Source organism: Cynocephalus volans, chromosome 15 (assembly GCF_027409185.1).
Source record: "Cynocephalus volans isolate mCynVol1 chromosome 15, mCynVol1.pri, whole genome shotgun sequence".
NCBI classification, from domain to species: Eukaryota; Metazoa; Chordata; class Mammalia; order Dermoptera; family Cynocephalidae; genus Cynocephalus; species Cynocephalus volans.
In genome coordinates, this window is record NC_084474.1 from 57,850,099 (window position 1) to 57,865,834 (window position 15,736).

General features: G+C 36.7%; 1 protein-coding gene across 3 annotated transcripts in view; it reads left to right on the forward strand.

Moving 5' to 3' along the window:
* STK3 (serine/threonine kinase 3) overlaps positions 1 to 15,736 on the forward strand; it is a 304,634-nt gene that overhangs the window by 213,096 nt on the left and 75,802 nt on the right. For all 3 annotated transcript variants that reach the window (XM_063079486.1, XM_063079485.1, XM_063079487.1), the window contains one exon: positions 3,015 to 3,207. In XM_063079486.1, coding sequence (XP_062935556.1) covers positions 3,015 to 3,207 — 193 coding nt within the window. The remainder of the gene's footprint in view (positions 1 to 3,014; positions 3,208 to 15,736) is intronic.

Consider the following 15,736-nt stretch of genomic DNA (forward strand, 5'->3'; position numbering starts at 1 on the left):
TTAGTAATCATAACACCAGTGGAAGAAGCTAAGGTTTAACTAGGTCGCCTAAAGGTCTTGTGCCTAGTGAGTGATTTGAGCCAGGATTTGAGCTAACTTCTGTCTAATTCTAGAAGGTTAGATGGGAAAGTCTTTAGTCAGGAAGCATTGCCTGTAGTAACTCAGGTATGAGGTAATGAGGAATATACCCAGTGGCAGTGTTTTATGGCCTGAATGTTTGTCCCCTCCAAAGTTCATGTGGGAAGTTGATTTCCAGTGTGGCAGTGTTGAAAGGTAGGGCCTTTCAGAGGTAATTGGATCATGAGGACTTTGCTCTCATAAATGGATCACATCCATGACAACCTATTAAACCATTAACCCATTATTGAATAGATTAATCCATTCATGGAGTAATCAGTTATTGGTTTAATGGGTTATCATGGGTGTGGACTGGTGGCTCTATAAGGAGAGCAAGTGAGCACATTAATGAGTGCTGTCATATAGCCCTTGTTATGTGATACTCTATGTTGCCAAGGGACTCTGTAGAGAGTTTCCACCAAGAACAAGGCCCTCACCAGGTATGTTGCCTCGACCTTAGACTTCTCAGACTCCAAAACTGTAAGAAATAAATTTCATTTCTTTATAAATTACCCAGTTTCAGGTATTCAGTTATAAGCAACTGAAAATGGACTAATACACAGTAGGAATGGAAAAAAAAGAGGTGTAACTGAGAGAATTTTTTAAAAGAACTTGTTGACTCTATATAGGGAATGAACATAAGAAGACATTGAAGTTTTACTCTTGGGTAGCTAGTGAAGACTGCTGTGCTTTGTGGTAGTGGTTTTTGAGGATGGAGACAGAGGAGGGACTAGAGAGATGGGTGAGATAATATCTGATTTGGAAATGTCGAGTTTTAGACATCATTTTAAGCATCGAAGTAGAAGGTAAAGACATAGGAAGATTTTGGGAGCGGGGAGGATAATTGAAGGCATGAGAAAAAAGAGGTCTTCTGAAAGAGAGGGTCATGAAAGAAGAGCAGAAGACTTTGAGATATAATGCCCAAGCTTATCGTGTAGGTTTAGGAAGAGAAGTATCAAACATCTGCCCAGCAATTGTTATGTCAAACCACCTAGGTTGCTTAGACACAGCATTGATGTTCTTAGTCCGCACATTTGCATTTTCTCCTCTGCCAAAACTATATTTTGTTTGTATGTTTCTGCTAAAAGTGGAATAGATATAAATGAATCTCAGTGCATGATCAAGTTTTTCCAAATAGCAGATTCTTTGGTCTCTCAAACAGAATTTTTTAGTTTATTTTTATGACCTATTCTGGGTTTTTTTTGGTGAATGTCTTAAAGAGCATTTTTCGTTCATATTTATATCACTGACTTGATTCTTCTGTGAAACATTTAAAAACTGATGGCTAGGATATGACAAAAGCACAGGCAACAAAAGAAAAAAATAGATAAATTGGGCTTTATGAAAACAGACTTGTGCATCAAAGGACACTATCAGCAGAGTGAAAATGACAACCTACAGAATGGATGAAAATATTTGCAAATCATATATCTGTTAAGGGATTAATATCAGAATGTGTAATACCCAGAATGTGTAACAACTGTACAACAAAAAACCAAACAACCTATTTCAAAAACGGGCAAAGGACTTGAATTGACGTTTCTCCAAAGAAGATAACAAATGGCCAAGCACATGAAAAGATGGTTCAGTATCACTAGTCATTAGGGAAACGCAGATCAAACGACAATGAGATACTACTTCATATCCATTAGGATGGCTATTTAAACAAAAAAAAGAAAATAACAAGTGTTGGTGAGGATGTGGAGAAATTGGAACCCTGTGCATTGCTGGTGGGAATGTAAAATGGTACAGCCATTGTTGAAAAGAATTTGGGAGTTCCTCAAGAAAATTAAACAGGGTTACCGTATGATCCATAAATTGTACTTCTACGTATATACCCAAAATAATTCAAAGCAGGGACTCAAACAGGTGTTTTGTATCCCAGTGTTCACAGCAGCCTTATTCACAATAGCCAAAAGGTGTAAACAACCAAAATGTCTATCAACAAATGATTGGGAAAGCAAATTGTGGTATGTACGTACAATAAAATATCATTCAGTTAAAAGGAATGAAATTCCAGCACATGCTACAACATGCATGAGCCTTTGAGAACATTATGTGAAATAAGCCAGACACAAAAGGACAAATATTGTATGATTCCACTTATATGAGGTACCTAGAATAGTCAAATTAATAATGACAGAAGGTAGAATAGAGGTTACCAGTGACTGGGGAAAGGGGAGAATGAGGAATTATTGTTTAATGGGTACAGAGTTTCTGTTTGGGATGATGAAAAAGTTCTGGAAATGTATAGCGCTGATGGTTGCACAACATTGTGAGTATACTTAATGCCACAGAACACACTTGAAAGTGGTTAAAATGGTAAATTTTGTGTGATATATATTTTACCACAATTTAAAAGAAAAAGCTAATGGCTGTCGTACAAGGTTATAAACATCATTATGCCTGTTATAGTAGAAAATGCCAACATGTTCTTGCCTAAATGTGCTGTCTTCTGTATGTTTAATTATTTTGTCCCTGTATTTTTTGTTATGCATTTGATGATCATTTACCTATCTTAATCCTTATTTTATTTTATTTTTGTTTTGGGGTCTGGCTGGTAGGGATTAGAATGCTTAACTTTGGTGTCATCAGTACCGTGCTCTAAGTGACTGTGCTAACCAGTCAGCCTTGAATTCTTACTTTAAAAGCAACTAGCAGCCATCTATTTCATCAAACAGTTTCTGTTGCTTGAGTTTTGATTTTCTAAAGCTTTAGGTTATTTTGGATAATTCTGGCTCTTATGATAACATTTGTATGTGTGTTCTTATATTAAAATTAGTAGTAATAGTAGTATTTTTATCATTATTGAAAATGTACTATGCTCATTCTGTTGAGAATTAAGAAATCCAACTATTTTAGAGAAGTCTTCCTTCATTGCAGTATTTTGCTTGCAGGATGAAGATGAGCTGGATTCCCACACCATGGTGAAGACTAGTTCGGAAAGCGTGGGCACGATGAGGGCCACAAGCACGATGAGCGAAGGGGCCCAGACGATGATTGAACATAACAGCACAATGTTAGAGTCTGATTTGGGGACGATGGTTATAAACAGTGAGGATGAGGAAGAAGAAGATGGAACTATGAAAAGTATGTGGCTTATTCCCGTTGAATATTAGTTTTTTGTTTTGAAAGTATGCTTACATAGAAACCAGGATAGTTCTGTGGTTCTTTTTCTAGCCAATTATGGAAACTTTTAATTCTTGGCTTTATTTAACTGTAAAAAAGAGTATGGCACAAGTAAACTCTTTAAATTTTTATTTTAATATAACAGAAAGCAACACATCTTTAGCTTAGGGGTATGGAACTTTTTTCTATTGAGGGCTGCTAATCCATAATTTAATTTGTAAAATATTTTAGAGTGAAAAAGTTAGTGTTCCTAACATTTACTTTTCCAATTAAAAAAGCAAACCTAAAATTCTTTTCCAATAAATACAACATATTATTTCATGTTGTCTAAATTATCACTTAAGCCACAGAAACAGAGGAGTGCAAGCTACCCGAAGAAAGAGGGGCTGAAGTGGGAAAATAAACACTAGAAAGAAGAATTAAGATACTGGGATGTTCAGAAGATTTGGTTCTGTACATATTTACTGCTGCTTATCATGTGTGAGGCACAGTGCCAGGGGTGCTACAGGGCTAAATGATGATTAAGACATTCTCTCTGACCTCTGTTGCTTTCAGAGGGATGAAGATAGGGATACTTTCACAGACTAGCATTTCTTTTTTAAAAAAAATAGTGTTTTAAGATACTACAGCTACAGTGTAGGACATTGTGATTTCACAGTGATAGGCAAAAGTGGATTATCTCCTCATACCTACTCACCTCTTCTCTTTCCCCTACTACCCTAGTCCTGTGTGGTTGATGTCAAAGTCTAAGCACTAGTCTGTTTTCCACCTCATAGTATTGCTTCTAAATGGCAGAAAAGTAGGATTGCATGATTTTTGCCGTTGTAGAGCCTAGAAAGTTGTAAATATTCAAGTGATTTGCTAGTACAGCAAAATGGATATCAGAATTTCCTCTCTGACATTTTATTTTCTTTTTGCCCACCTCTTTTTTTTTTTGTTATTTCCCCTGTGTGGCTGTTTCCCCTGAGGTCTTACTTCATAGCTTTAAGTCACTTGGCTCACTGCTACTGCTTTCTTCACATTTCCTTGTATATATACCCCATTATGGTTCTATACTTTGGAAGGTGAGGGTCATGAAGCACAGAATGCAAACAGATTGCTGTATAGTTAATCCTGGGGTGAGGGAGAGGCTATGAATTTTCTGTCTTCCACCACTGGCGGGTCTCCTGGGCCTTTGCCTTGGAAAGCAGCATAAATCTTAGATTTTCTGAAATTCCTAGCTGGGCTTCTGACTAGAATAGGTGGTGTGCATCCATAACAGGCCTTACTCAACTGCATAGGATGGTCAGTTAGTGTTAGGGTACAAGTCACATGGCCTATAGAGCAAAAAGACCCTGTGGTAAGACAGTTAATACATTTTCCATCAGAACGTAGCATCACTTTCCACAAGCTGATAAAAATTATTTTATTCAGATTTTATGACTCTTAGCAGATCCGGTAGAAGATCAAATGCTTCGCTGTATCTAGTGAGCTGCTGAGCTCCCAGTGAAACTATATACACAACTTTTTCATGTGGTCATATAGTCAAACATTAGCATATATACAGTGGTTGAAAAAATGAGTCTTCATGGAATCTATTTCATGTTATATTATTATACTGCAAGGAAGAGATAGTAATGATGATTTATGAGACATCATACTTTAAAATTACACCACAGATTTCCACATATTTTGTATAGTGACTTTGAACTTAGAAAACCACAGAGATCAATATATGTCTTAATTTTATTATAACAAATTATATAGGTATGACTTTTTGTCACAGAGATTTTATTGAAAGCCTGTTTTTAAGTTGAACAGATAGTGGTTTATATAGTTGCAGTTGTTTTATGGGCCTCAGCAAGTTTTAAATCCCGTGAGCCAACTTTCCATGTATTTTAAGTTTCTGAAAGTTAGATATTCTGTAGTGTGGGACTTTGGTGTTCCCCCAAATCTAATCAGCTGATATTAGTATAGCTTCCAGGGATTGTCTTACTATAGTAGAGCAATAGTAAGGAATGTGAAGCTGTTGAGGAAGGACTTAGTTTTCGTGAAACCACGTAATTATTTTAGTTTTGTTTTTCCTCATGCTCTAATCTTCTTTAAACTTCTTAGATTAGTTGGTATGAGGTCTTAGCTTATGTCACATCAGTCAAAGCCTCATTTGCTAATGTATCTTTAGCATTTTTGTTCCCTAAAGAAATTATAGCAGTATATTATTTTTGGTTTCCTGTAGTCTCTAGAATGTTATGTTACATTGTGTGCCAAAGATTCTGACTTCCGTTCTCTTTTTCCATTTGAGTTTCAAGTGAGTTGCCTGATTTAACATTCTTGTCAGTTTAAATCATGCTCACACTTTCTCTTTCATACCTTTATCCATGAAGCTAGAAATTGCAGACCTGTTTTTCTGACCTCTGTAAAATATGGAGATTTGACCCTAGGAAGCAAAATATTCAAATACCTTCAGAAGCTAAGTGGAGAAAAGTGACAAAAAATATTTTAATATTTGATCTGTTTAAGAAAAGGGGGCGGGAGGGTGCACGGACCCTGCCTTGTATGTTCCAAGAACTTTCCACACCTATTTGCAGCAGTGGTGGCATTATTTTTACCCTCCCTCTCCCATTCTTTCCATTTGCATACCTCTGGGGCCTCCTCATTACCCATATAATGTCCAGGCTTCAGCTGGTAACTAATGCCTTTCACAATATGGCACCAGCCAATATTTGCACATGGATCTCTACTTCTTCCTTATATATAATATGCTTTATCCATACTGGTCTGTGCCAGTTAAAATTCTGAATGGTTGACACTGGGTATAAGCAGGTTGGTTGTCATTTGAGGAAATTACCGTTTAGGACTTTTTATCTTGAAGGAGTAGATTAAGACCAGGTCAAGAATCTATTGTCATCAAATTGATGGAGTAGCAGAGATTATTTCATTGTGGGTGACTCTGGGAGAACAGTTGCCCCAGCAAATAGAAGACTGAGGCCTTTTACCTTGTTCAGTTCAGACCTACTCAGGTAGCTTTGTCTCTGTGGAGGCAACTTCTGGTCTTACAGAGCTGGGTGGAGCTGGATTGATAGCTCTGGTTTTCCTGAAGGGAAACAATATCTTTTTGGTATCTGAGGAAGAGCCCTATTCTCCAACCACGTTGTTATTTTTCATGTGTACATGTGTGTATTTTTTCCCCAAATAGATTGTGAAGTTTGCCGTGGTAAAAATACTGTGTGAATCTCCTATACTGCATGATAGTAGATGTTTTTGGAATATTGCTTTCATGAATGAAAACTAATTACAGTATAGTCAGAGTTGAAACTTTTTCTTTCAAGTATTGATTTGTAGTAGGATTAAAGATTCATCGCTCTGAGAGCTAAGAGAACTTTCAGGTAAACCTCCTGCCTTGGTAAGATAGTAGTAACATACCAGGTAACATATGACTTTCTTTCCAAGTGTTCTACTATCCCTCCCTTTCATTTCATAGAACAGACCTTCTGAAAATGTGTTCCTTTAGATACCCATTTAGTGAGATTCTCTGGTAAATATAGATAGATAATATACATTAATCAGAAATGTTTGGGAAATACATATTTGTCCTGGAGATAAATTATTAGAGAACTACAGTATATGTATTACTAGCTTATTAAATGCTCTATAGTATGTAATACTGGCTTATTAAATGCTCAAGTAGTGCTGGAAGGAAACCTGTTTAAAAATTATATTACCCAGGCTTTCTGTTACTTACTTACCCAAGAAAAGCTTTTAATGAGGAGCATATCAGTGATTAACATCCTGTAATTGGTGTCTGAGAAACACATTTGGGGAATGCTGTCATGGGAGCTCTCTAGTTCCTTGACCTGTGTGCTTTCTTTTTATTAGCACACCTGCTCTTCACTTTTCTATTCAGCTTACAGGCTGTTTCATCACTTTAGCCACTCTCCTATACTCATGTCCTTAAATCCTCTGCCCCTCATGGAATACTCTTGACTGTGGATCAGTCTATTTGTCTATCTTCCGTGCATCTTCACGCTGGCGGCTAAATGCAGCTGGAGAAAAATCTCACATCTGCACAGATGAAGGCCACCAGTTCAAGACTTTCAGGCGCATTTGGGCCTGTGTTTCTCTGCTCAACTCTTTCTCATTCTACAAAGTGGCTATTTTAGACTTTTACTAAATCTCTTTCTGCCATCTCCCCTCCCAGTTTTAGTAGACAACCTGGCTAATTGAACATTATCATGCAAGAACCTGGAAAGGTGTGTAGGTGTTTTAAACGTGGACTTTGGAATAAGATAGGAAAATTTGAGTCATTCTTAAGTTCTCTCTCTGTCTTTACCCTCTCATTGCATTAACATCAATCAAGTTCATTAATTCTGCCTCCTAAATATCTCTACACTCTTATTACCATATTTTCTTGCATTTCTCTAGTGCAGTCTCATAATCTCTCACTTGGAAGGCTTCCTAATGATGTCCTGCTTCCAGTCTTGGTCCCCTAACTTCCATACAGATCTCACCACATTTCTCCTCTGCTTCTGGCTTGCCAGTAAGTCCCAACTGCTCTTAGGCTAAAGCCCAACATGGATTAAAAGGCAGTTCATGTTCTGGTCCCTTCTTATCTTTCTGTTCTCATGTCTCACTATTCCCTCCTCATCCTTCTTCCTGCTCCTCAGCTCTTATCATGCTCTTTCTTACCTTTGGGCGTTTGCACTGCCCAGATCTTTCTGTCTGGATTCCTGCTTCCTTGGCTACTTCAGATTTATCCTTTCAGACTCAGTTGAGAGGTTGCTTCCTCTACTGACCTCAGGTTAGGCATTGGTGCCTGTCCTGTATGCTTCCTTCTCACTCATGCTTCTACTCGTGTAGCACTTGTCACACTGTATTGTAAGTGCCTGCTTCTGCGTGATTATCTGTTTATTCCTCCACTGTATTCCAAATACCTAACAATTAATACCTAGCACATACTAGGAGTTCATTAAATATTTTCTGAATAAATGATGTCATATAGTGAAAGGAGCTTGGGATCTGATTGAAATCATACTGCTTATTAATTATGTGTTACTTAATCTTTTCTGAGCTTCAGTATAGTATATTTATCTCTTGTGTTTTTGTGTTTGTGTGTTAACTTAGGCAAATACAAAAAGCACGTAGCAGAGAATATTAAGAAATCAATAAAGAGTAATCTCCATCTGCCCACCTTATCAGTTTGTCCTTCCAACAACTTGGAAAGCTAGAGCATCTGGACAGCCCTGGGCTTTTCCCATCCCTATATCCCATGCAGAGAGGAAGGCTTTATCTTCCTGGGACTAGAAATGCTGAGCTATTGAGCAGCTCTGTTCTTTTCCTTCCCAAGGAAAAATCTTGCTTCCACCTTTCCCTGCCTCCTCCAAGACTTTGCTCCATCTCTCTTTATTCAGTAAGCTAACCAGAGGGATTCTGTGGAGAATAATGATCTCCAAAATGAACTGAATAGCCCAAACTTGAATAAGAGGAATTTGAATGGCAAGATGAGTAAATGGTCAGAGAGCACCCAGCTGATCTGACCCAGGAATATGTTTGATAATGTATATTGAGATAACTTGAGGTGAGAACTATATTCCAGTGATTGTGCAATTTGACATCTCTTTGAGAAAATGGGGAAAGTCCCATGGAAGCATGAAAAAGTATATTTAAATTTTGTTATTTTATTTTTGGAAAAGGGAAAAAAGGTGAATTTCTAAGGTTATAGCTATCATTAATTGAGGGTCTACTATGGGCCAAACATTGTGCTCAAGACTTTATGTACTTTATCTCATTTACTCCTCCCAAGGATACTATAAAATAGCATTTTCACTACCATTTACCACTAAGGAAACTGAGACTTGGTAATTTTAAGTGACTTGTCCAAGATTTCATAGCAAGTAAGTGATATAACAAGTATAAAGACCCAGCTTTGATGCTAAAATCACCTCACTACCCTGGGGGTGGTAAGCTTGATGTCCCTCTTGGGCAGGATTCTTGAATATCTGTGAGTCCTTTAGGAAAGATCAGGAAGATTACAAGTCAGCATAGGTTACTGGGAGTTCTGGGAAATGTAGTGGTTAGCTTTCTAGCCTCCACAGTATGAAGGCACACCAGAGGCAGGCAGCAATGATGGCTAAATTTCCGTCCACCACAGCTTCAAATAAATCATTGTCAACCAGACGATTTCTCATTGTGTGCTATAGGGCCTATGCCTCAGCCCTGGTTAGCTCAACATTTTTCATAGAAACTTGGATGAAGCTATAGAATGAAAGTCCATCAGAATTGCAAACGACATGAAGTGGAGCAAAATAAAAATAGATTGTAAGAATCAAGATCTTAAAAGATCTCTACAGGCTGGAGCAGTGGGCTTGATTTACAAGATAAACCCTGGTCTTGGGTCCGAACAATTAACCTCACAAGTATACATCACAGCAGTAGCCCTTCAGAGATGCTGGTTCTCCAGGCTGGAGCAGGGCCTGGGCATCTCTATTTTAAAAATAAATTAAAAAAATCAAAAAAAACCTCTACAGGTGCTGCTGGGTGCAGCTAGGACTGATAACCACTTTTTAGAATGAGGAAATATGCAGCTTCATTCTACTCTCAGTGCACAGAACTCATATGCAGTATTGCGTTTAAAACTCACCTGGAGTATTTAAGAAGGATGGAGACACACTGGAGCACATTCAGCAGAGAGAGAACTGGGTGGTGAAGTGCGTATAGACTCATTGGTAGTGAATAACTGGTCATGATTAGGTTTTATATTATTTACTTATATTAACCTTTTATTAAATGCTGAACTATGTAATTTGATATATATTTTTAAGATTTCTTCTTTGTATATGCCTATAATATATGGTAAATTAAAAAATATATCACAATTTATTTTGGACAGCACATATGTGCATTTTCACTTAATTAGTAAGGGAAAGCAAATGAGATTCTCCACTAGATTTTTAGGAATTTATCCTGGAAACAGATACTAGATTGATTTACAAAGACTTTAGGAGAGACACCAAGAAGGGAAGAGTGACCATTAGGTATTACCACTCCCTAATTCATCTAATGTCCCTCCACAGAATTGTAAATTTGAGACAGTTTGCTTTGAGCATCCACATTCATGTCCCATTCTTTGCTTGATAACATCTTCTCTCCCGTTTGGGTTTATATCCTTTTTCTCCTTCTTTCTCCTAAAACCTGTTTCAGAAAAGGATCAGATACACAGGTATAAAATGCCTAATAATGTTTAATGTTCATAAAATACATTTTTCCCCATAATTATAAAGTGTCAAACCAAAGGAGTAAATCACCAAGGGTGGAATATCAAATGGCAAGAAACAATTAACAAGGATAGGAGAGTATATAGGGGGATTAGTTTCCTACTTCTCCAGAGATGTTTAACCATTCTTTCTTAAAAAAATTTATGTCTCTTTAATTTATAAGGTTAATCTTGCCCAGGACATTGCAATAAAGGTGACAACAATAAACTACAAGTTCCTTTTGTAGGTGGGGGCAAATACCCATAGTATTTCTGGGCAATTAGAAACTCATCATTTTTCTCTACAGAAGTACTGGGTTTCCAGCTGAGATGTGGTTACAGTGGTTTGGAGTTCACTGTGAGTACTGAATGTGGTCTGCTCTTGGTCTGTGGGATGTTTAATGAAGAATGACCCAAAGCAGGCCTGTTGGTGTATGCATTTTTGTTGTAGGACAAAGCACATGTGTTAGTCTTCCTTAGGCAAATGAAAATCTCTTTCTTCCCAGAGCTTCTGCAGGAAGGGGTTTCCATAGATGCACACAATGGCCATAACAATGTTCATTACTCACACAGGAAATCATTCCTTTTATTTAACTGAAATCCTTGGGCTTCAATTTGTCTGTTTCCTTATATTCTGCCCCCATTGGAGATGGAAAACAGCTGGTCACTATTTTCTGTGCATATATACTTGGATACTAAATTCTTCAAATTTTTCTTTTCCTGGCTGAACGATGTCAGTCCCTTTAACCTTTGAGCAGGTATTATTTTTTAAGCTTTTAATCTCTTTTATGAATAGCCTCTGGACCTTCTAGTTGTGTTTATCCTCCTTTGTTTTAAAATACAGTCTAATGAAGTTAAGAAAAAACTGATTTCAGTAGCTTCTATATTAACATCCTGGCTTTTATATGTATTCTCTATACTCTCGGCAACAAATTAAAGGACAAATTTTCAAGATCATTAATCAGGTGGAACACCCACATCTTAAAATATTTTTAGAAGAACAAATGAGGTAATATTCATAAATCCCTTTGATGTTGACTTTTATTATGCTAAAGTTATGATTGTTATTTCATTCTCTACGCTTGGGTATCATTATCATAATCATGCTAAGAAATTAAAAATTAAATTACATTTTGTTAAAGTATTGTAAAAATTCCTTTATATATTTAAATTTTCATAAAGACTTTTTAGCTGTTTGGAAGACATGTGTAAATTAGGAAAGTTAATGAATAATTGTGGGTAGACTGGTATATTTTCTAAGGTATTATATTCTACACAAATTGGTTTCCTTGTAAATGCTTTGGGGGATGCATGAAGGAGACAGAAAACAACCTTTAAAAAAAAATTTTTTTTTCATGTGCCTGAGGAGAATCAGTGGTGTTTATTTTTATTCTTCATTCCTAATGGGTTTTTAGTTCCACAGCATGCAGTTAAAGGAATCAGGGCCAAAAGCGAAGAACTAGGTAATATTGAATATTACATTATTAAAATAAAAAATATTTTTATAAGCTAGGGTCAGAATTCAGCTGCAACTGGAGAAATTGTTGTCAGTTTTATGTGATGATTATTTCTGTGTTTAAAAAAAGTATTTGCCATAGCAACCACAATCACATGTGACAGTGGTTACTATCTTGAGATTTCCTGCTTTATTCTCTCATGTAAGGAACGAGTATTTCTTTAATTGTAAGTCAGGAACATCATTCTCTTAGGCACACTTCTGTGAACATGTATCTCCCTGGAGACTTGACTGTACACTGTGGCCTGTGTTTCATATCGTGTAGTTAAACATTAATAGGCAAATAGAGCTGCCCCCTCCTGTTAACTTAAAACAAACTGTATTAGTCTATTTTCTGTTGCAGATAACAGAATACCTGAAACTAAGTAATTTATAAGAAAATGAAATTGATTTCTTACAGTTTAGGAGTCTGGGAAGTCCGAGGTCCAGGGGTCATATCTCCTGAGGGCTTTTTTCTTGGTGGGGACTCTGTACAGAGTCCTGTGACATCACAGACTGTCACATGGTGAGAATGGCAAGAGCACTTTCACATCATCACTTGCTCTCCTTATAAAACCCCCCGTCTACTCCTTTATAACCCATTAAACTATTAACCCATCAACCCATGAATGGATTAATCCATTCCTGAGGGCCTCATCCTTGTGATCCAGTCACCTCATAGAGTCCCCACCTGTCAGCACTGCCACATTGGGAATCAAGCTTTTAACATGAGCTTTGGAGGGGATAAATATTTAACCCATAGCACAAACCTAACCTATTTTCCTCTTTAGGAATTTCTAAAAAATTCTTATTTAACCTTTCTCTGCATATAATAAAAATATACTTTAAATGTTAATTCTAGATTTAAAATTAAGCAATGGAAAATATTTAGAAGTAAAAACACATGCATATGAATAAAAAATAATATATAAGCGTATCTGGGTTAATGGTATCTTGTTATAAAGACATCCAGAGAGAAAAATCTAATGTAATAGATTGCCCGCTTTTGTTTAGTTGATTTTTAGACTTGTTAACTCTTTGTAAGATTGTTTATTTCTATCTTCGGAATGGGTTATTTTCCAAAATTTTGTGTGTGGAACCCAAAGGGCATTTTACCTGAGGCTTTATGTCAGCCTGTAAAAGATCCTTAAAAGTATAATGTGTCTAATATGTATTGGTAATTAAACTACTATGTATAATAATGGATTTTAAGTTTCAAATTGGGATGTTCCTGCAGTTAAAGGGAGGACTGCTGCTCTTTCTACTTCTGCATCCTTCACTTGGGAATAGAAATGTATCAGGGACTGAATTTGGCTGTATGTATCATAAAACCCAAATAACAGTAGTTTAAACAAAATAGGATTAATTTATTTTCTTAACAAGAAATCCAGCAGCAGAGTGTTCTGCACTGGTAGAGTGACTTCATGATGTCATCAGAGATCACCATCTTTAGGATATTAAACTTCTCCTCCTGCTTGCATAATAAGTGCTAGATCTCCAGCCATCTGCATTTCAGGCAGGAGGAAAGAACAAGAAACAGAAGATGTGGTGCATATATCAAGAAAACAGAACTTTCCTAGAAACCCTTATTTTATGTATCATTGGCCAGACTTGTATTACATGGCCACTCCTACCCACAAGAGAGGGACTTTCTTACCCCTAATAAGAGATGGACTATAAATATTAGGTAGGCAACTTTTTCACTTTGAGACATGGCAACGCTAGTGGTGGCTCATATGATGTGGGTTAGAAGCTCCTGATTGAGGTGATGTTAGGAGCAGGCACAGGACTGTTGGGGATGGAAGAGTAGATTACTGGAATGAAATTTCCTAGTGATTTCCTGTCCTTTCTTTAGTCAACCCCAGGGATTGGTCTGCCTTTCCCCTTTCTATTGCCACTACTTATCTCTGATGGAGCTTTTACTTCCCTGACTCATGGCAGAAAAGAATACTGTCTTTCAGCCTTTTCCTTCCTCTCCCTGTCTCTAAAGGAAATGCCTGCCAAGCTGATCCTACTTTTTGTTGTGAAGGTTTTTATAAAAGTGTAAAGTTTTCTCTACTTTATTCTCTGTAGTGAAAAAGCAATTTTTGAGATTGTATTTTTCTCCTTTTCCTTCCTAATGCACGCTGCTGCCCTTAATGTGTAGGCCATATTAGAGTAACTGCTCTCTAAATGTTAGTTTCTGGTAGCAAAAGATCAGTCTTCCATTTACTCCTGTAATGCTTTGGGTGAATTTTCTCAGGTACAGAGGTCTGAATTAAGAGTCACTGGTATATCAAAAGATCCCTGATTGTTTTATTACAGCACCAGGGTATTGGTAAAGATTCTGGGATGAGGAGTTCCATACCTCCTAGTTGATGAGAAAACAGAGAAGACTGAGACTAGAATCTCTACAGTGAAGCCAGTGCCAAATGGAAAGAAAAGTAATAAAAACAATGTGGTCCTGGCCTGCTGTGGAGAAAGAGGAAGATCTGGGCGGGGGGAAATTGGTCATTGAGTGTTGTTTTCTTCAGTGGATTAATAGTGCCATCATATGTGTTTTGTTGTTGTAGCTGTGTTTTTTTAACCAAAGCACTTAAACATACTGAATTTACTTTTTAAAGAATACTATCTAGAAATACGCTTCAATGAAACATTTCTATACATTTGTCCAATGCAGTTGATAATTGTGGTCTTCATAGGTTTCTTACCTTCCAGCAGTTCCCCACCAAATCATTTTTCCTCTCCTCTTGGTTCTGACTTTCCTATTGATAACCTTTATTATACTGAATGTTAAAATATTCAGATGTCTTTATGTGTGTGACACATTTTAAGACTTCTGGATGAAAACCAGAACTTCTAACACAACTAAATATTTAATTCTGTTGTTTATTCTTTAAAAAAAAGAAAGAAAAGGATATTGAACAGAGTGTTTCTTTAAGGGATGACCTCCCCTCCCCTGCCTTATGATTTGATTTACTCACGTATGTTATAGAGAATTTGTGTAAGTTGAGCTACACTTATATATTTTTTTTTTTTTTGCGTATTCTCATAAAATGGGGCAGAAGTGGAGAATAATTGAGGTTAAATTCCTAGACTCTGTTTTCGAATAGGAGGTTGCCATAGGAACTAAATTTCAGTTCTGAAGATAGAGAAATATGTTTTGCAGTGATGAGGCCCAGAGACAAATCAAGGGTACTTGAAATCTGTTGAAAACATAATGGTGTATGTCCCGTTCAGATGTCAATAATGTTATCTTGTCAGATTAACCAATTTCTTGCTTTCTTGCTTTCATGCTTTCTTTTTTTTTTAGGGGATTTCAGGGAACAAAGTTGAAGATGAACACCGTAAATACAAAATCTTTATTCTTATTGATCATTAAAATATTACATTTTCTCTCCTATATATTTTGTTTATTTTTAACATACCAGTAAAGTCTGTTCTGATGGGGCATCTAAAGGCAGGTTTGGCCATTAGCTTAATGAACTGTCCCTAAGGAGTTCCTTTTTCATGGGCTTTATATGTGGGATACGAGACTATTCTAAGTTCTGAAGGTTTACTATGAATATTGGTGTTTTATACTATCTTGATTTTGATGGAATGTCTCAGTATCTTTTCAGTGGGTACCATTTGGGTCCCAGATGTCTTGTCAGACTTATTTTAAAGCCATCTAGAGCCTGAACAGCTGTAATAGGTGAATAGGTTCATAAATAAACAGTTGTGTTGAGAGTCTTTTTCTATTTTTCTACTAATACATGCATATTCTGATTATCAGATTCTTCCTGACT